Genomic DNA, 20,000 nt, shown 5'->3' with positions numbered 1-20,000 from the left:
GAGCTGGGATTCGAACCGCCGACCCTTCGATCACTGAACGACCCGCTCTACCAACTGAGCTACAGACGCCCCCATGATGAAGTGATTAATCAGGTGTGCCTGACTGCAGCACAATGATCAGGCACACCTGAATAATCACTTCATCCAATAGTGTAGGACAGGAAATAGAGAAGCATGTCTAATTTCAGGAAGTAGTGAGTTGTCCATACAGCCCATTATAGCGGCGCAAACAACAGCTTATGCGTGGGAGAGACTGACCGATCGAACGCAAGTAGGTCTCACCGTCTGCCTCTTTCTCTCCATGGCTCTTCTCTATCTCTCCATCTCTCTCTCTCTCTCTCTCTCTCTCTCTCTCTCTCTCGCCGGTCTGCAGGTGCACCTGCGCGTCCACAGTGGCGAGCGACCGTTCAGGTGTCAGGTCTGCAGTAAGGACTTCACACAGCTGGCCCACCTGCAGAAGCACTTCCTGGTTCACACGGGAGAGAAGCCGCACGAGTGCCAGGTACCGGAACACAGCTGACCTGTGCTACACACGCACAGTAGGGGCCATACCTGCTATTCATGTTCAGGGGCCATACCTGCTACACACACACAGTAGGGGCCATACCTGCTACACACACACACTAGGGGCCATACCTGCTACACACACACAGTAGGGGCCATACCTGCTATTCATGTTCAGGGGTCATACCTGCTACACACACACACAGTAGGGGCCATACCTGCTACACACACACAGTAGGGGTCATACCTGCTACACACACACAGTAGGGGCCATACCTGCTACACACACACAGTAGGGGCCATACCTGCTACACACACACACAGTAGGGGCCACACCTGCTACACACACACAGTAGGGGCCATACCTGCTACACACACACAGTAGGGGCCATACCTGCTACACACACACAGTAGGGGCCATACCTGCTACACACACACAGTAGGGGTCATACCTGCTACACACACACAGTAGGGGCCATACCTGCTACACACACACACAGTAGGGGCCATACCTGCTATTCATGTTCAGGGGCCATACCTGCTACACACACACACACAGTAGGGGCCATACCTGCTACACACACACAGTAGGGGCCATACCTGCTACACACACACACTAGGGGCCATACCTGCTATTCATGTTCAGGGGCCATACCTGCTACACACACACACACACAGTAGGGGCCATACCTGCTACACACACACACACAGTAGGGGCCATACCTGCTACACACACACAGTAGGGGCCATACCTGCTATTCATGTACATTAGGGGCCATACCTGCTATTCATGTACATTAGGGGCCATACATGCGTTTCACTTTGCTGTAGGCGGATTACGTTAGAACATAAGCTACAATATACAGTACTTGTCCAAAATAGACATTTGGGGGTAGATGTTTATATATATGTTTATATTTTATATACTGTTTTCTTTCAAACATTGAGAGAAGGAGATCTCTCATGCCTCTCCCTTCATCTCTCTCTCCCCCTCTCTCTCTCTCTCTCTCTCTCCCTTCATCTCCCTCTCTCTCTCCCTCTTTCTCTCTTCCTCTCTCTCTCTCTCTCTCCCTTCATCTCTCTCTCCCGCTCTCTCTCCCTCTCTCTCTCCCTCTCTCTCACCCTCTCTTTTCCTCTCTCTCTCTCTCTCTCTCTCCCTCTCTCTCTCTCTCTCTCCAGGTGTGTCACAAGCGTTTCAGCAGCACCAGCAACCTGAAGACCCACCAGCGCCTGCACTCTGGGGAGAGGCCGTACCAGTGCAAGCTGTGCCCGGCGCGATTCACCCAGTACGTCCACCTCAAACTCCACAAGCGCCTCCACGGGGGGGAACGCCCCCACCGCTGCCCGCGCTGCCCCCGCGCCTACCTCCACCACTGCAGCCTCCAGGTCCACCTCCGGGGCTTCTGCCCCGCCCACAGCCCCGCCCACCCCCCGGCGGAGGACCTGCAACTCGTCAACGCCGAGATCGACCGGTTCGATCTGAGCGAGGCGGCCGAGCGCCTGGAGGCCATGGCCGCCGAGGCGGAGGCGGGGTCGGGGTACGCCGGCGGGCCGACGGTGTGGGAGACGGAGACGACGGCGGCCGGCGCCGGCGAGGACACGCCCCTGGGGCGCAGCGTCTACGAGGCGGCGATGGAGTCGTCCGTCCTCCGGCTGCGACACAGAAGCCCTCTACGTCTGCGTCCCGGCGCCATCAAGGAGGAGCCGTGAGACACGCCCTCCTCTCGTCCGGCGCCCATCGTCCGGCGCCGCTGCTGGGTAGCAGCTGTCCCCTCCGGACGCCAAACGAGTGGACAGCTGACCCGACGGGACGCAGAACGTCTCCATCAGGACTGCTGTGTGATGGCGTGGGACTCCGGAACAAGAGCCAGGACCCAAAGACATTAATGTGCCTCTGATATCCGCCTCCTTATTAATTTATTATGCAGTTTCATGTAACCTGAGACCTCCGTAGGTGAAGCGTTTACTGAGATGAATACAATCAGGATTTTTTCCATGTTTCCAATCATCGTTTTGTATTTTTGTCATTCCTACGTGCGGTAATAGCTGATGAGAGGAGATGAATTCATAAAAAAATAATGTCTGACTTCCTTTTCCTGTTTGGTTTGTGTTGTTGTTGTCTTGTTGTTCTCGTGTTGTGTTATGTTGATTAGTGACTCAGATTCCTACTGTGGCTGCTCGGACTGCTTTTGGAACTGAGCTACTGTGTACACACACACACACACACACACACACACACACACACACACACACACACACAGAAAATGATTTCAGGAAATCTACTTTCCATATCACTTGCCAAAAACACACCCTATGAAGGGAGATTGGTGTTCATAAGTGTGTGCAGAAAGTGTGTGTGTGTGTCATTCATGTTAAACTGGGTGTGTGTTGGTGGTGCCTAAGTGATCGTTTATCTTATTTCTTTTAATCAAATGTGTCACTTCCAGTTCCTAGAAAATGATTTACTCAATGTGGGAAACATATCACACTTGACACACTATCTAATTCATCCACAAGCACCCTCTCACACTCAAACTACCCTCTCACACTCAAACCACCCTCTCACACTCAAACTACCCTCTCACACTCAAACTACCCTCTCACACTCAAACTACCCTCTCACACTCAAACTACCCTCTCACTCTGAAATAACCCTCTCACACTCAAACTACCCTCTCACACTCAAACTACCCTCTCACACTCAAACTACCCTCTCACACTCAAACTACCCTCTCACACTCAAACTACCCTCTCACACTCAAACTACCCTCTCTCACTCAAACTAGCCTCTCACACTCAAACTACCCTCTCACTCTCAAACTACCCTCTCACACTCAAACTACCCTCTCACACTCAAACTACCCTCTCACACTCAAACCACCCTCTCACACTCAAACTACCCTCTCACACTCAAACTACCCTCTCACACTCAAACCACCCTCTCACACTCAAACTACCCTCTCACACTGAAACTACCCTCTCACACTCAAACTACCCTCTCACACTCAAACCACCCTCTCACACTCAAACCACCCTCTCACACTCAAACCACCCTCTCACACTCAAACTACCCTCTCACACTCAAACTACCCTCTCACACTCAAACCACCCTCTCACACTCAAACCACCCTCTCACACTCAAACTACCCTCTCACACTCAAACTACCCTCTCACACTCAAACTACCCTCTCTCACTCAAACTACCCTCTCACACTCAAACTACCCTCTCACACTCAAACTACCCTCTCACACTCAAACTACCCTCTCACACTCAAACCACCCTCTCACACTCAAACTACCCTCTCACACTCAAACTACCCTCTCTCACTCAAACTACCCTCTCACACTCAAACTACACTCTCACACTCAAACTACCCTCTCACACTCAAACTACCCTCTCACACTGAAACTACCCTCTCACACTCAAACCACCCTCTCACACTGAAACCACCCTCTCACACTCAAACTACCCTCTCACACTCAAACTACCCTCTCACACTCAAACTACCCTCTCACACTCAAACTACCCTCTCACACTACCCTCTCACACTCAAACTACCCTCTCACACTCAAACCACCCTCTCACACTGAAACCACCCTCTCACACTCAAACTACCCTCTCACACTCAAACTACCCTCTCACACTCAAACCACCCTCTCACACTCAAACTACCCTCTCACACTCAAACCACCCTCTCACACTCAAACTACCCTCTCACACTCAAACCACCCTCTCACACTCAAACTACCCTCTCACACTGAAACCACCCTCTCACACTCAAACTACCCTCACACTCAAACTACCCACTCACACTCAAACTACCCTCTCACTCTGAAAGACAGACACAAATAAACATATCTATATATACATTGCATAGGTTATACACACACCAGCAGGAGACGGCTCGGCAGCTCGGGACGGTCTAGCACCAGGACAAAGCTTCTCCATGACAGGGAAGAACAAGGACAGAGACTTTTAAGGAGTAATCCTCCAAGACGCTCTACTCCTTCACCCCCCTCATCCTGTGGGACAAAGGAGCAGACGAGAGGGGGTCTGGTTCACAGGGAAGGAAGCAGGCTTGTCTGTGTCTTCCATGTCATTACACTGTTCCTGTGTTGAGTGCTGTGTTGAGTGCCGTGTTGAGTGCTGTGTTGAGTGGGGGGGTGCAGCTGGCATCACATGACCAAAAGGTTTCTTTTGTTGTGTTAAAAGAAACGTTCTATTGGATTTTTCAACCAACGTCACCATTATCCCTGAAGTAGCCTAAGTTTATTATTATTTTTTACTATGGCGGATTTATTACCACATAGCCTACAGACTATTAAGAATCATGAAATAGTGCGAGCTGGAAAGTTAGATAGATTAGCGCCAATGCATTATAATTAATTCATCCGAGTTGCTGATGCAGAAAGCGCAAGGTGACCATGAGAAGTTTGTACAGTAACCTACACGTTTCTTATTTCACCTCCGGCGTGCGCTACCCCTTTAAACCCGTACAGTGAGTGACGTCAGATATTTGGACAGGAGGTGGGCAGAAGCCAGGAGAAGGTAACGTTAGCTAACGGATCCACCGGGGGGGAGAAGGATGGCAAAAATAGTCCCGGTTGATTTTCGCGCCTAGGCTCTCGGTAGCGGGGCCTCTTGCCGGAAAGATGCCCTCGGCGGCGGGGACGGAGTGCTGGATCGCGTGGTGCCAGAACGTCCTCTTCGGCGCGTCCGCACTTGTCCTCTTGGCCGAACGGAGTGCGCGTAAGTGGACACTGAATTTAATACTGTTACTGTAACTAGCGAGCATTAACGTTAAACATGGACATGACATGTTGCAAGCTGTCTGGGTGCAGCCAAGGATGTATTAGTGGCTGCAGCATCCATGTGACATTCATCGCAATAAGTAAGTCCTTGAATGTATTGCTTTTTCGTGCGTAAAGGTGAGTTTTGCGAGGTATACTGGCTTCTTGTAGAGCACGGTCCATCGTGCAATTTCCAGTAGCCTACAGTAGCATCACTTTGCCAGCTTGCCGTGAAGGACAGCCAGTGAGCAAAGCTATAACTCGCCATATGTTCACTGGCCAGCGAGCATGTCGCATATGATTCATGCCAAGGTTGTAATGCCCAAATGACCCCACGGTGTTGATTCACTCACGTGATGTTTCTCCTTAACTAAAACTATCTTTGCTTGCTACCCACTGATAATATTATTTCCACGAGCCCTACATTTTTCTACGTGTTGTCGAAATACGTTATCATATCTAGACATATGGCTTTCCTAATCACAATAATAACCATCGTTTGGTTTTGTCCGTCCGCGCGCATTGTCATTCAGCGCGCGACGGGGACACTCCCCTCCTCCTCCTCCTCCTCCTCCTCCTCCTCCTCCTCCTCCTCCTCCTCCTCCGTTGTCGTGGAAACGGCCGTTCAGGTGTGCTGCTGAGTCAGCGGATGGATGACATGGGGCAGGACGGACACGGGAGCCGGGCGGAGCCGGGCGGGGAGGTGAGGGCGGGGACACTTTTGTCCTCAGCACCGGATGACTTCTCCGCCCGGATAAAAATAGAGCGCCACATGTCTCCTCGGGTTGAGTGAGTCAGATGGAGGAGGCGAAGAGGACGGATCGATCCATCGCGCTAAAAGCAGCTCTTCTCCAACTCGACTGCCAAGCCTGTGGTTTTGGTGCCCGTTTAATTTTAGCCTAGCCTACTCTACCATTTAATTTATTTGGACAGTTGCGGTGGTCCATCTTCTTTGTCCATTCAAAACAAGATTGTCCCCAGGCCTATTTAACTTTTTTATACAAAGCAAAATATTTTGTTTTGCTTTTTTTTTTTTATTCAGTGTTCTTTCACCACTGACTATGCAAATGTTTGTTCTTGAATACAAAACGTCATGAGAGGACCTATGACCCCCCCCCACCCCCATTGCTCTCTGTAAAGCGCATTGTGTTGCCTCTGTGTATGAAAGGCACTATGCTACACAAATAATAATAATTAACATAATAACACACTGAAAATACATTCAATTCTAATAAGTGGATAATGGAGTGTGTGTCATGTTTATCTGTGTGTGTGTGTGTGTGTGTGTGTGTGTGTGTGTGTGTGTGTGTGTGTGTGTGTCCCATGTGGTGTCAGTGATCTACTGTGTCGGGTTCTACCTATGGAACGAGGAGCTCCAGTGGGCGGGGCTAACCTTAGGCCTGATGCTGCCGGGGACCGCGGTCCAGGTGTTGAGCTTGAAGTGGTACCATGACGACGGCGACGACAGGAAATGCTTCCTGGTCATCACACACCTGCTGCACCTTGGCATCTTCAAAAGGTGACCAGTCCATGATCTCAACTCAGGCTATGGGCCTCTGCAGTGTTCGACTAGAAGAAAAGTGTCGTTGGTAAAGTAAGCAGGTTGATTAGGGGGTGGCGAGTAATATTAAATCAAAATGCAACGGATTGTCTCAGTATAGTTCACACTTCCAGTTTTGTACATCGTTATTGGACTCGACCGGCCCTCTACAGAGCTGTGCCTCATCTCTGGTCTCTGTCTCCCTCTGGTGGCAGGTTATGGGACTGCAAGGCTTCCGTGAGGCACATGCAGGGCTCGGCTGGGGAGCTCGGCGCTGCGGTGATGCAGCAGGCCGATGTTTCAGCCCTCCGCCTGCTGGAGGCGCTCACGCTCACCCTTCCCCAGACCCTGATGCAGGCGTATGTCCTGGTGGCCACCGACGTAGGCCTCGATTCCCCGGGTAAGACTCGCCTGCTGGACACTAGCTCCAGCTGGGGAGGGCAAGGGTCTTTTCCCTGTGGAAAGGGCTAGTCTACTAAGACAGAGATAGAGTTGGGTCTACACACGGTAGAGATCTACTAAAGACTCCTCATAACACAATGATGCTGACTATATTCTCTCTCTTCCTTTCTCTCTTCCTCTCTCTCTTTCCTTCTCTCCCCCTCTCTCTCTCTCTCTCTCTCCCCCTCTCTCTCTCTTTCCTTCTCTCCCCCCCTCTCTCTCTCCCTCTCTCTCTCCCCCTCTCTCTCTCCCTCTCTCCCCCTCTCTCTCTCTCTCTCTCTCTCCCTTTCTCTCTCCCTCTCTCTCCCTCTCTCCCACCCTCTCTCTCTCTTCATCTCTCTCTCCCTCTCTTTTCATCTCTCTCCCTCCCCCCTTCTCTCTCTCTCTCTCCCCTCCCCCTCTCTCTCCCCCTCTCTCCCTCTCTCCCCCTCTCTCTCTCTCCCTCTCTCCCCCTCTCTCTCTCTCTCTCTCTCTCCCTTTCTCTCTCCCTCTCTCTCCCTCCCCCCCCTCTCTCTCTCTTCATCTCTCTCTCCCTCTCTCTTTTCATCTCTCTCCCTCCCCCCTTCTCTCTCCCCCCCCCCTCTCTCCCCCTAGTGGCCATGTGCTGTGCCCTGTGCCTGCTGTCCTTGTCGTGGGCGCTGGTTCTGTTTGGCCGGGCGTGCTGTCTGATCCGTCCGGGTCACCTGGCCATGCCCCCGGCCGCCCTGCTGTGTCAGCTGCTCTGGAGGGGGGGCATGCTAGGCGCCAGGGTGGCCAGCCTCATGGCCTTCGCTCGCGTCTTCAACTGGTGGGTCTTCGGAGTGGCAGGTGAGGACGCCTCGGAAGGGTCAGGCGCTGACCAGGAGAGACCAGGGGGGAGGGAGGGAGGAGAGGGAGGGAGGGAGAGAGAGGGAGAGGGGGGGGGGGAGAGAGAGAGGGGGGGGAGAGAGAGAAAGGGAGGGAGAGAGAGAGAGGAAGAGAGGGGGGGAGAGAGAGGGGGAGAGAGAGAGAGAAAGGGAGGGAGAGAGAGAGAGAGGAAGAGAGAGAGAGAAAGGGAGGGAGAGAGAGAGAGAGGAAGAGAGAGAGGGAGAGAGAGAGAGAGGGAGAGAGAGAGAGACAGCAGCAGTGGTTTTATTTGACGGTTAATAATATAAATAAATATAATAATAATATTTGTACAATAATAATTATTTTTATAATAAATAAATATTTTATTTGATTATTTGACGGTTGATTTACAAAAAAAAAACTATATTCTATTCTATTCAATTCTATAACAAATCATCAAGGAATACACAATTAATTGACAGACTTATTTCCATTGTGGTTCTTGCTTGCTTCACAGAAGAAGGAAGCAGAGAGATACGTTTTTTGTTTATTTCTGTTACTAAAACAGTTTGAAATTCATAACGATCACACAAAAACATGTAGCTTCATAGTAGATACACTGTCCATGCATACTCCCCCGTACAGTAGATGATAAAATAAGTAGGTATGATTTTGTGAAATATTATCTCAGAATCGGAGAGTTGTTGTCATAGCGAAAGGCATCCTATGACAGAATGCGCAGTCATCCCAGCCGGTGTCTCTCTGCATCACAGAGCGCCGGTCTCCTCCTTCTCCTGTTCCAATGGTGCAGTGCGGTCTCCTCCTCCTCCTCTTCCCAGGGTGCAGTGTTTCTCACATCCGCTCTATCTTTACATGACCTTCAGGTTTCCACTGGCTCACCGCGTCCTTCTGGCTGGTCGCCCAGCAACCGGACATCTGCACGGGTCCGTGGCGCTGGCGGCTGTTCAACGGCGGGCTGGGGGCGGTCCACATCTTCCTCTTCCTCAACGTGAAGGACGGACGCTCGCGTTTCCGCATGGTCGGCTTCTACGTGGTACGGGCTCGGTCTCGGCGTGTTCCGTGTCCCGGCGTCCGTCGTTGGACCGTCGGCGTCCGTCTGTGCTGCTTTTGTCCCTGTACCGACACACACACACACACACACACACACACACACACACACTTTGCATCGCCCCCCCCCCCCCTCCCCGCGCTATTGAAACCTGACTCTGCGGTCCGTGACATTATCACCCTCTGTTCGTGACGCGGTGACCTTCTCTCCTCCAGGCCATGCTGCTGGAGAACGCCACGCTGCTCCTGGCCGCCTCCGACTTCCTGAGTGAGGCATCGTGGGATAGCGTGTCCCTCCCCATGGCCGTGCTCTGCAGCTTCCTCCTCGGTGAGGCGGAGTCACACTTCCGTTTATCTCTTTTACTTCCCTCCTGTTCTCTAATAACATCCATCCAGAAAGAATATACAGTAGATATACAGTAGCACTCATCATCAAACAGACCTGGAAAGACTCTATATATTATTTATATTTATTCCTGTTTTTTATTTTTCCTGCATTTTCTTGTATACGATCTTTTATGTGTTGCACTTTGTCTTGATGCTTTTAATGTCTCATGTGAAGCACTTTGAATTGCCTTGCTGCTGAAATGTGCTCTATAAATAAACTTGCCTTGTCTATATATCAAAGTGATCAGGGCGCTGGAACACACACCTCCCTCTCCTTCAAGCGCCTGTGTTCAATATAAGAGCAGGGATATTTACAGCTGAAGCAAATGTGCACCGTTAATCCAGATTGTACGGTAATCCGTAGCCATATCCCAGTAGCCGAATCTCACCCCCTCCTCCATCTCTTTGTCCCTCCGTCCCTCTGTCTCTCTGTCCCTCTGTCTCTCTGTCTCTATGTCCCTCTCTCTCTCTATCCCTCTTTCTCTCTGTCCCTGTCTCTCTGTCCCTCTGTCTCTCTGTCCCTGTCTCTCTGTCCCTGTGTCTCTCTATCCCTCTGTTTCTCTGTCCCCCTGTCTCTCTGTCTCTCTGTCCCTCCGTTTCTCTGTCCCCCTGTCTCTCTGTCCCTGTGTCTCTCTGTCTCTCTGTCCCTCTGTCTCGATGTCCCTGTGTCTCTCTATCCCTCTGTCCCTCTGTCCATCTGTCTCTCTGTCCCCTTGTCTCTCTGTCCTTCTGTCTCTGTGTCTCTCTGTCTCTCTGTCCCTCTGTCTCTCTGTGTCTCTGTCCGTGTGTCCCTCTGTCTCTCTGTCCCTCTCTATCCCCCTGTCTCTCTGTCCCTGTGTCTCTCCCCTTCTGTCCCTCTTTTTCTCTATGCCTCTGTCCCTCTCTCTTTGTCCCTCTGTCTCTCTGTCCCTCTCTCTCTCTATATCCCTCTGCCCCTCTGTCCCTCTCTCTCTGTCTCTCTGTCTCTCTATCCCTCTGTCTCTCTGTCCCTCTCTCTCTATCCCTCTGTCTCTCTGTCCCTCTCTCTCTCTGTCCCTCTGTCCCTCTCTCTCTGTCCCAGGCTCCACCTCTCTGGTCCTCTACTACCGCTTCCTCCACCCCAAGTCCACGGAGATCTCCCAGGGCCTGACCCAGAGCCCCGCGGGCAGCAGCTGTCTGGACCGGGGCGAGTCCACCTACTCCCTGGGAGACAAGTCCGTCCCCCCGCGCTCCCTCCACGACCACGGCAGCTTCTCCCTCTCCGGCATGGCGGGCTCGCTGGCCGAGCACCCGGGGAGCTGCGGAGGCGCCCGGCGCCACGGCTCGTGCCCGTGCTCCCACCACCACTGGCTGCTCATCCGCCTGGCGCTCAAGACGGGCGACGTGGCGAAGATCAACCGGGCGTATGGCGCCGGCGGCGTGGCGGCCATGCTCGACGTGGAGGAGTACAACCCGGAGCTGAAGAGCAGGGACGGCGGCGGCGGCGGCGGCGACACCACGGCGAGCGGAGGAAGCTGCGACGGGGTCTCCGGCGCCGACTCGCAGGGGAAGGGCCCGGCGCCGCTCTCCGACTGCAAGGACGACTTCCAGAGCGTCAGCGAGCCCACGTCGGCGGCCGAGGCGCCGGGGGAGGACGACAGCCTGGCGATGGAGAGCCCGCCGGAGTCTCCGCCCTCCTCCTCTGACTCCTCCGACGACGACTTCAAACGCAGCTCGCCGGAGGGGAAGTCGGTTTTCGGGGACAGTCCCGAGCTCCGCTTCTGCCCCACGGAGTCAAGCTCCACCCTGTACTTCAGCGCGGACCCCCAGTCCCCGAGCAGCGCCAGTAACCGCCGTCTGGACGGGGAGGGGGGGCTGGGGGGTCCGGGGGGGGGCGGAGGCCTCATCTCCGCCCCCAGCGACCCCGCGCTGCATAGGGACGTCCGGGGGCTGATGGGAAGGGCGGGGCCGCGCTACATCTCCACCCCCAAGCTGGACTCCGGGACACACGACCCCCCGTCACCCGTCCCCCATCTCACGGGGCCCAGGGGACAGCTGATACTGTCGCGCCGCGACGACGACGACATCTTCTAGGCGTCTCGGCGAACGGGGGGGGCGGGGGGGGGGAGAAAAGAACGAATAATTGAACGGAGAGAAAGGGAGACCGACACGGACACAGTCTCTCTGCTTTGACCTTTCAACTCAAGCCAGAATTTTGTTGGCTTCTTAAAAGCACAAGTATCTCATGTAAAACGTATTTCCTCGTGTGTTTTGTTATTCTCACTGATATTATACCTCCCCGACCCCAAAGAAGAACAGGTGAACATAATCTCTGTGACAGACATTGCTTAGAACAGGGCTTCTGTCTGACTAAAACTGTGTTTGGTGTTGAAGTGTTTCTGGCGTCTCTCTTTTATGCGACGCCATTTGCCTTTTGGAAAGCTGTTCATATTACTAAGTACATATTTAACACTAAGAGCTAATTCCTCGTTTTAAGATGCAATATGTTGCAAATATGCTTTTTTAATTCTCTGAAACACATGTTGAACATGTTAAAACTTGTGAAGATGTTTTTCACTGAGATTCTGTGAAGAAAAAAAAATGTCTCAGGCGCTTTGACTTTTTGTGACTTGTTGTTGTTGTTTTCTGTTTATTTATTTTTGTATCTGTTCAGGGACTGGTTGATTTGATTCACTAAATGATGTATAAAAGGGATAAGATTCTCAAATAATACAAACTGAAATGATGCTGATTTTCATATTTTTCCTCAGGTGCTTGCCTACTTTACAATTTAATCTGTAGATGAAGGCCGCTGGTGGCTTAAGAAGCAATAAATGTCATATTGGGATGTCTTAAAGCAAATTTGTTCTAGTCATTTGGTTTATTTTTCATATATAATAACTACTTTGTATTCTGGACTAAAATCTCATTATTGTTTTCTTTCACAGAGTCGATGACTGAGGGAAACTGGGGTAGCCTGTTAGAAATAATGGGAATGCATTATTAAATATGGCCTAAGGGAATGCATTAAGCCCCGTTTGATAGTGCTTTAAACGTTTAGGTAAATCCATTTTTTTTATATATATAAAAATGAAATTAGTTCATGAATGAATTACATGTGTGAATAAATAGGTTAACCATAAATAATTGAATACATACAGAAATGTGCCTACAGCCTTCTGTTTCTGTATTTCCTCACATAGCTTTTGATTGATATACCTATTTGTGTGTGCGTTTACTCGTTCATTCATTTTTAAGGCAGGTTTTCGTCTAGGCTTGGTCCTCCCAACATGTGGATTTATCTCAAAGGATGGAATTTGTGAAACGCTCCCTTTAAGAGATCGCACATGCGCAGCTCGACGAGAAAGTTAACTCCTGAACTTCGCAGTCAGAAAATTTCGGATTTAGACAAAAGTTGGAAAAACTCATTCTGCTGAAATGGCATTTCGAAGAAGAAACAAGAGTTATCCTTTCTTCAGCCAGGAATTCCTCATTCAGAATCATGCTGATATCGTGTTTAGTTTGGTGATTTTCATTTTGATTGGATTGATGTTTGAGGTGAGATGAATTGTAACTCATTTTTCCTCGTCTCAGCTGTTTTTGCTGGCAGGTCTGTAACGTTTCAGATCAAATGAGATAGAGACTAATCACTACGAGTCCGCTGGACAAACATGCGTGCGAGATCCTTTTTGTGTTTCAAACAAATGAAGTTGTTTGCAACAGTGTAACTCGGATGATGGACTACACTTCTGGCTACACTGTTTATCATTTTAATGTCCTCTGCAGATATGATGTTTAGACTACAGTTGCACTTTGCCTAATTTGACATTTCCACTCTTATCAGCTAAGTGCCGTGTCTTTTTGAATCGTTGCTTGGTCATACTTTGCCAACAATAGCCTGACAAGCTACACATCGTTTCACTTTAGTCTACTTCCTCCAACTTCGTCTCAATGTGCGATTAACCAAGTATTGTATAGTTGTGTTAATGATTATAAAGGGGCACGCTCACTTTACAAGTCCTGCTTTTGCAATTCGGTTGGTTGATTGAATGCGGTTGAAATGGATGAACAGTAGGATCAACACTCTGCAGGCTATTGTGCGGAAAGGAATGTGCATTTAGTCCAAATGATCTAATCTAATACATCTGACATCAAGGAATAGTTAATAAGATGCACAATTATGCTATTTAAAGCCAGTATGCCTCTTGAGGCTCAGTGCCTCTTCTCAGTTGAGCCCGTCGCTGCCCTGCTTGAACCCGAGTTCCTGCCACGTCTCAATCTCTGCGCAGCGGAGCCGCGTTGCCTTGAAAGAGCAGAAAGCCCGTCGATCTGCCCGGGACATGAATAGTGGTCATGTTCTATTAACACCAGCCTCTGATTAATTAAATGACGTTGTAATACATTTAACCCATTGACTTGAGCCAGTTTAGTCGGCCTCTAGACGTGCTGCTTCCTGTAATAGATGAATTCACTCATTGCAAAATGGAGATGGACGTTTTAAATACTTCATTTCGGTTGAGCTATGAATCATTCCAGCTTGTGGTGAGGCTGGCCTACTCTTGGTTTCCAGCCGTAATTCGACATTAGTTTTGATTGTGAGGTTTCAGTTCTACGTTTTTTTTTTTCCTTCAGTTTTGTTTTGTGTCTGAAAAGTTAATTATAACCCAGTGGTCACACTTTTGTGGAGAGATTATGCAAACGAGAGTCCCTCCTCGAGCTCAAGGCACCTGTGGCCCGGCGCGCGCGGAATGCTGGGTGCACCCAGGTGCGAGGAGGAGGGACCCGAGGAGGAGGGACGCCCTGGTCAATGCAAGCCTTGTCATGCCGACCCGTTTTTTAAACAGCACCGTCACCCTTTGGAATTCACTTCCGAAGTACAGTGTCAAATTACCCGAAGTGGGAGGAGTCTATTAAGTCTCTCTCTCTCTCTCTCTGTCTCTGTCTCTGTCTCTGTCTCTGTCTCTGTCTCTCTCTCTGTCTCTGTCTCTGTCTCTGTCTCTGTATCTGTCTCTCTCTCTGTCTGTCTCTGTCTCTCTCTCTCTCTCTGTCTGTCTCTCTCTCTGTCCCTCTCTGTCTCTGTCTCTCTGTCTCTGTCTCTCTCTCTCTCTCTCTCTGTCTCTGTCCCTCTCTCTCTCTCTCTCTCTCTCTCTCTCTGTCTGTCCCTCTCTCTGAACTCTCTACTTGCTGTGAGGAAGTCCATTCAGGTCAACAGCGGACAGGTTAACTCTCCGCACAAGACATTTCATTTCATCTCGCTCACGCATCTTTTTTAAGTGTGCTTCTCTTTTCCAGGCGACAGCAAAGACGGCCATCCTGTTCATCCAGCCCCAGTACAACATCAGCACACTCGCTCCAGGTCTGTTCCAGAGTGGCCTAAACCTAAACTGTTACGCCCTAATACCTTAACTGTTACTCCCTAAAACCTAAACTGTTACGCCCTAATACCTAAACTGTTACTCCCTAATACCTAAACTGTTACGCCCTAAAACCTAAACTGTTACGCCCTAAAACCTCCCTCGCTGCTCTGCCCAAAGTGATGCATGAATGGCAGTAACATTGTTATTGTAACAACAACTGCAAACATTTATCTTTCCGCCTTTTCAAATTCCGTACAGTCCGTCTAGTGCTGTGGACTACTGTGTGTAGGGTACACTGTATGCTTGCTGACTCATGGGTGTGTGTGTGTGTGTGTGTGTGTGTGTGTGTGTGTGTGTGTGTGTGTGCGTGCGTGCGCGCGCGCAGAGGGCGAGGTCACGTTGTACCAGTATGGATGGAGGGATTGCGCAAACATCCTCTTCTATTTCTTCCTCACCATCATCCTCCATGCTGTGGTGCAGGAGTACGTGCTGGATGTGAGTAACCCCGCCCCTTCGCACTGCATCATGGGTATAGGAGTCTTCCGGAGACCTGGACGACCGCATTCCTACACCCCCATGTTCTCCATCACCCTCACCCTGGAGTAGCTCAGGCTAATCGAAAGCGTTGCTTCGGCCTGAAATAGAACAAAATGGCGTTTGAAAGGGTTGAATCCTTTGAGAGTCTTCGTGATGCGATGCTGCTGTCTGCCCATGGCGGCACGGGATGTAATTGATCCCCTAGAGTGTCGTTATTCAAGGAGAAACTCTGTATCTGATTGCAAACCTCGGGCTATCAGAAAGCATCACATTAGCATAAAATGGGGTTTTGAAAGAGAAACTTCATTATGATACTTTTATTACATTTGTTTTAACGCTGGAGGTAGCTGCTCATGCAGAGTATGTTCTGTATTAGAGAAACAGAATCGGATGGGGTACTTTAGACCACCAAAAACTGTTGACATTGGCCTGAAATTGGTTTTGAAAAGTGTCTAGACCTCCACGTTTTCAATGCAGACGTAACCGTGTTGGATTCATGTGAGGGCCCCTACTGTACTTTAAAATCCTGACCGGAGAAATGTAGGACATGGGGTCAAAGTTCACTGACATCAGTGGTGGTCGCCTACAGACGAACCGGGGCTCACAAATGAGTTAAGCCTACCTCCAGCTGGCTCATAGCCCACATACTGTAACATAACACAGTTAATATACTGTTACTGTATGGTATGTGTGTCCTTGAGCCATAGCTAGTCTTATTCAGTGTAAACTAGGCTTTAGTCGTAGTTATAGTTGTTCACAATGGGTTAACTCTTGAATAGGTTGTCTCTCTCAGTGGTGCGTAGGTCTGGCTATAGACTTGCAATCCTTTTGTTGTCGTGGGGATTTAGTTTCTGCACACTTCCTTGTGTGCGATAATGACTGGATTTTCTGCATCCCGGATCTGAAACAGGAGCCTGATAGATTAGGCCACCCGTGACGCCTGGATCCTGTCCTAATCACATGTCCCGTGTCAATGTCCCCCACCTCTCTCTCTGTGTCAATGTCCCCCACCTCTCTCCAGAAAGTCAACAGGCGCCTGCACCTCTCCAAGAGCAAGAACACCAAGTTCAACGAGTCGGGCCAGCTGTGTGTGTTTCACCTGGTGTCCAGCGTGTGGAGCCTTTATATCCTCATTACAGTAAGATACACACACACACACACACACACACACACACACACACACACACACACACACACCTGTTGGTAACATGTGGAAACGTATAAATCTAAAGAGTACTAAATGACTCTTTACGTAAATCCAAAGAGTACTAAATGACTCTTTAGGTAAATCTAGAGTACTAAATGACTCTTTAGGTAAATCTAAAGAGTACTAAATGACTCTTTAGGTAAATCTAAAGAGTACTAAATGACTCTTTACGTAAATCTAAAGAGTACTAAATGACTCTTTAGGTAAATCTAAAGAGTACTAAATGACTCTTTACGTAAATCTAAAGAGTACTAAATGACTCTTTACGTAAATCTAAAGATGACTAAATGACTCTTTAGGTAAATCTAGAGTACTAAATGACTCTTTAGGTAAATCTAAAGATTACTAAATGACTCTTTAGGTAAATCTAGAGTACTAAATGACTCTTTACGTTGTGTATGGGAAGTCACAGAGATGTCTTCCATTTGCAGCCTGTGAATGAATGAATGAATGAATGAATGAATGAATGAATGAATGAATGAATGAATGAATTTATTGATGGATTAAGACACAAGAACCCAAAGGATAACATGAGGAAGTGTAACACTTATTTCCGTCCTGGTCCTGGAGCTGTTGAGACACATCAACACGATCGTTACATCGACACAAACACGCCTGACTGTGTTTTATTCACTCTTCCGTTCTTCCACATTAGGAAGGATACCTGCTGCATCCCAGCAGCCTTTGGGAGAACTACCCCCACGTTCACCTCAGGTGCGTCTTTATTTACTTATTTATTTAACCTTTATTTAACCAGATAAAAAGCATTGAGATAAAATCTCTTTTACAATACTGACCTGGCCAAGAAGGCAGCAAAGTTTCACATTGAAAGACACAAGGACATATAAAATACAGAGAACAACACAACTAAATATACAAAAGGCGTAGAGCACGTGGGAACAATAAGAAATGAAGGTGTATTACTACATGAGCAGCTGGTGGTAAGGACTTCTGATAATTTCAGTTTAAAGCTGGCTAAAGGAATAAGTGCCATCAGTTTGAGGCTTGACTGAAGGTCATTCCAAGACCAAGGACCAGAATAAAAAAGGCTCCTTTTCCCAGCCTCAGTCCGCACAGCAGGTACCTGGAACCGTATCCAGGCACTGGATCTGAGGTTGTGAGACACAACTGGGCTTGAAAACTGTCACGGAGCTGAAAGTAATATCTCACAACATCAACCACTAGGCCTATTATTCTGCTGTTGCAAGGCTGAGGAGACAGAACCCAAGCATTTTACTGCCAAATAATTACAAATAATTATTCATTCATACACTGCAGTCTAACTTTTATTCCTGTGTTTTATTTTTTACTGCATTTCGTTTTATATGACCTTTTATGTGTTGCACTTTGTCTTGATGCTTTTAATGTCTCACTTTGAATTGCCTTGTTGCTGAAATGTGCTATACTAATAAACCTGCCTTTCCTTGTACTTGAATTAACTCTGCCGTGTGTGTGTGTCTGTGTGTCTGTGTGTGTGTGTGTGTGTGCGTGTGTGTGTGTGTGTGTGTTAGGTTTCAGGTGAAGTTCTTCTACATCGGCCAGCTGGCCTACTGGCTCCATGCCCTGCCGGAACTCTACTTCCAGAAAGTCCGCAAGGTCAGTGTGGAGGAGGAGGAGGAGAGGGGGGCGTGGGAGCCTAAGCGATATCACTGGAGAAAGTGTGTGTGCGCTCGCTCATGTGTGTGTGTGCGAGAGCGAGTCTGAAACTGAGACAGAGAAAAGGGGGGCGTGGCGGAATGTTCTAGACCTGGCAGCGTGTGTGTGTCCTCAGGAGGAGGTCCCTCGCCAGCTGCAGTACATCAGCCTCTACTTGCTGCATATCTCCGCCGCGTATCTGCTCAAGTAAGTCCTGCGCCTGTTGTGAGAGGAGACGGCGGTCTGAGGTACCGGGGGCGGCTGTAGCTCAGTTGGTAGAGCGGGTCGTTCAATGATCGAAGGGTCAGCGGTTCGAATCCCGGCTCCGACTGTCCCACATGTCGAAGTGTCCTTGAGCAAGACACCTAACCCCAAATTGCTCCCAATGAGCAGGTTGGCACCTTGCATGGCAGCTACCACCATTGGTGTGTGAGTGTGTGTGTGAATGGGTGAATGAGAGGCCATTGTAAAGCGCTTTGAGTGCTGCTAAGGTGGAAAAGCGCTATATAAGTGCAGCCCATTTACCATTTACTATGTACCGTGGGACAGCGGTTAAGTTTAAGGGTCTCTGGGACCCGACTACAGCCGAGTCCCGATGGTCAACTTGGCGTGGTTCATGACCCGGGAGGGACTGACTGGCGGCCATATTGAGGGCTGTTCCAGTGTTAGATGGCCTGTGTGTATTCTATTCGTTTTATTTGACCTCCTTGCTTCTTCGTTTGAGCTACTTCCATCTTAATCTCACCGGTTGTCGTCGCTGTCCTCTTGTCCCTGTTGTCCTCTCGTCCCTGGTCCTGTCCTCTCGTCCCTGGTCCTGTCCTCTCGTCCCTGGTCCTGTCCTCTCGTCCCTGGTCCTGTCCTCTCGTCCCTGTTGTCCTCTCCTCCCTGGTCCTATCCTCTCGTCCCTGGTCCTGTCCTCTCGTCCCTGGTCCTGTCCTCTCGTCCCTGGTCCTGTCCTCTCATCCCTGGTCCTGTCCTCTCGTCCCTGGTCCTGTCCTCTCGTCCCTGGTCCTGTCCTCTCGTCCCTCGTCCTGTCCTCTCGTCCCTGGTCCTGTCCTCCTCTCGTCCCTGGTCTTGTCCTCTCGTCCCTGGTCTTATTGTCCTCTCGTCCCTGGTCCTGTCCTCTCGTCCCTGGTCCTGTCCTCTCATCCCTGGTCTTGTTGTCCTCTCGTCCCTGGTCCTGTCCTCTCCTCCCTGGTCCTGTTGTCCTCTCCTCCCTGGTCCTGTCCTCTCATCCCTGGTCCTGTCCTCCTCTCATCCCTGGTCCTGTCCTCTCGTCCCTGGTCCTGTCCTCTCCTCCCTGGTCTTGTTGTCCTCTCGTCCCTGGTCCTGTCCTCTCATCTCTGGTCCTGTCCTCTCGTCCCTGGTCCTGTTGTCCTCTCATCCCTGGTCTTGTTGTCCTCTCGTCCCTGGTCCTGTCCTCTCGTCCCTGGTCCTGTCCTCTCATCTCTGGTCCTGTCCTCCTCTCGTCCCTGGTCCTGTCCTCTCATCCCTGGTCTTGTTGTCCTCTCGTCCCTGGTCCTGTCCTCTCGTCCCTGGTCCTGTCCTCTCATCCCTGGTCCTGTCCTCTTGTCCCTGGTCCTGTCCTCTCGTCCCTGGTCCTGTCCTCTCATCCCTGGTCCCGTCCTCTTGTCCCTGGTCCTGTCCTCTTGTCCCTGGTCTTGTTGTCCTCTCGTCCCTGGTCCTGTCCTCTCGTCCCTGGTCCTGTCCTCTCATCCCTGGTCCTGTCCTCTCATCCCTGGTCCTGTCCTCTCCCCTGGTCCTGTCC

At 50.0% G+C, this 20,000-nt stretch overlaps 3 protein-coding genes across 3 annotated transcripts in view; all 3 read left to right on the top strand.

Moving 5' to 3' along the window:
* The window catches only part of prdm1c (PR domain containing 1c, with ZNF domain), a gene marked incomplete at both ends in the record, with an annotated part of 11,489 nt that extends 9,275 nt beyond the window's left edge, over nt 1–2,214 (top strand). The window contains 2 exons of the mRNA XM_084440144.1: nt 374–502; nt 1,684–2,214. Coding sequence (XP_084296270.1) covers nt 374–502; nt 1,684–2,214 — 660 coding nt within the window. The remainder of the gene's footprint in view (nt 1–373; nt 503–1,683) is intronic.
* A 2,943-nt stretch (nt 2,215–5,157) lies between these two features.
* On the top strand, nt 5,158–11,590 carry xkr5a (XK related 5a; the record flags this gene model as incomplete). The annotated part of the gene is made up of 7 exons (XM_084440442.1): nt 5,158–5,254; nt 6,631–6,814; nt 7,051–7,235; nt 7,871–8,083; nt 8,968–9,137; nt 9,368–9,479; nt 10,599–11,590. 7 exons carry the CDS (start codon nt 5,158–5,160, stop codon nt 11,588–11,590), a joined length of 1,953 nt encoding a protein of 650 aa, XP_084296568.1.
* A 1,292-nt stretch (nt 11,591–12,882) lies between these two features.
* tram2 (translocation associated membrane protein 2) overlaps nt 12,883–20,000 on the top strand; it is an 11,737-nt gene continuing 4,619 nt past the window's right edge. Inside the window, exons 1-7 of the mRNA XM_084439739.1 lie at nt 12,883–13,054; nt 14,789–14,852; nt 15,239–15,348; nt 16,412–16,528; nt 17,253–17,311; nt 18,109–18,193; nt 18,369–18,439. Coding sequence (XP_084295865.1) covers nt 12,935–13,054; nt 14,789–14,852; nt 15,239–15,348; nt 16,412–16,528; nt 17,253–17,311; nt 18,109–18,193; nt 18,369–18,439 — 626 coding nt within the window. The 5' untranslated portion in view covers nt 12,883–12,934. The remainder of the gene's footprint in view (nt 13,055–14,788; nt 14,853–15,238; nt 15,349–16,411; nt 16,529–17,252; nt 17,312–18,108; nt 18,194–18,368; nt 18,440–20,000) is intronic.

This window comes from Borostomias antarcticus (assembly GCF_949987555.1).
Source record: "Borostomias antarcticus genome assembly, chromosome: 6".
Taxonomy (NCBI): domain Eukaryota; kingdom Metazoa; phylum Chordata; class Actinopteri; order Stomiiformes; family Stomiidae; genus Borostomias; species Borostomias antarcticus.
Note: the sequence above shows the minus strand (reverse complement) of the source record. Positions and strands in the feature narration are given on the sequence as shown.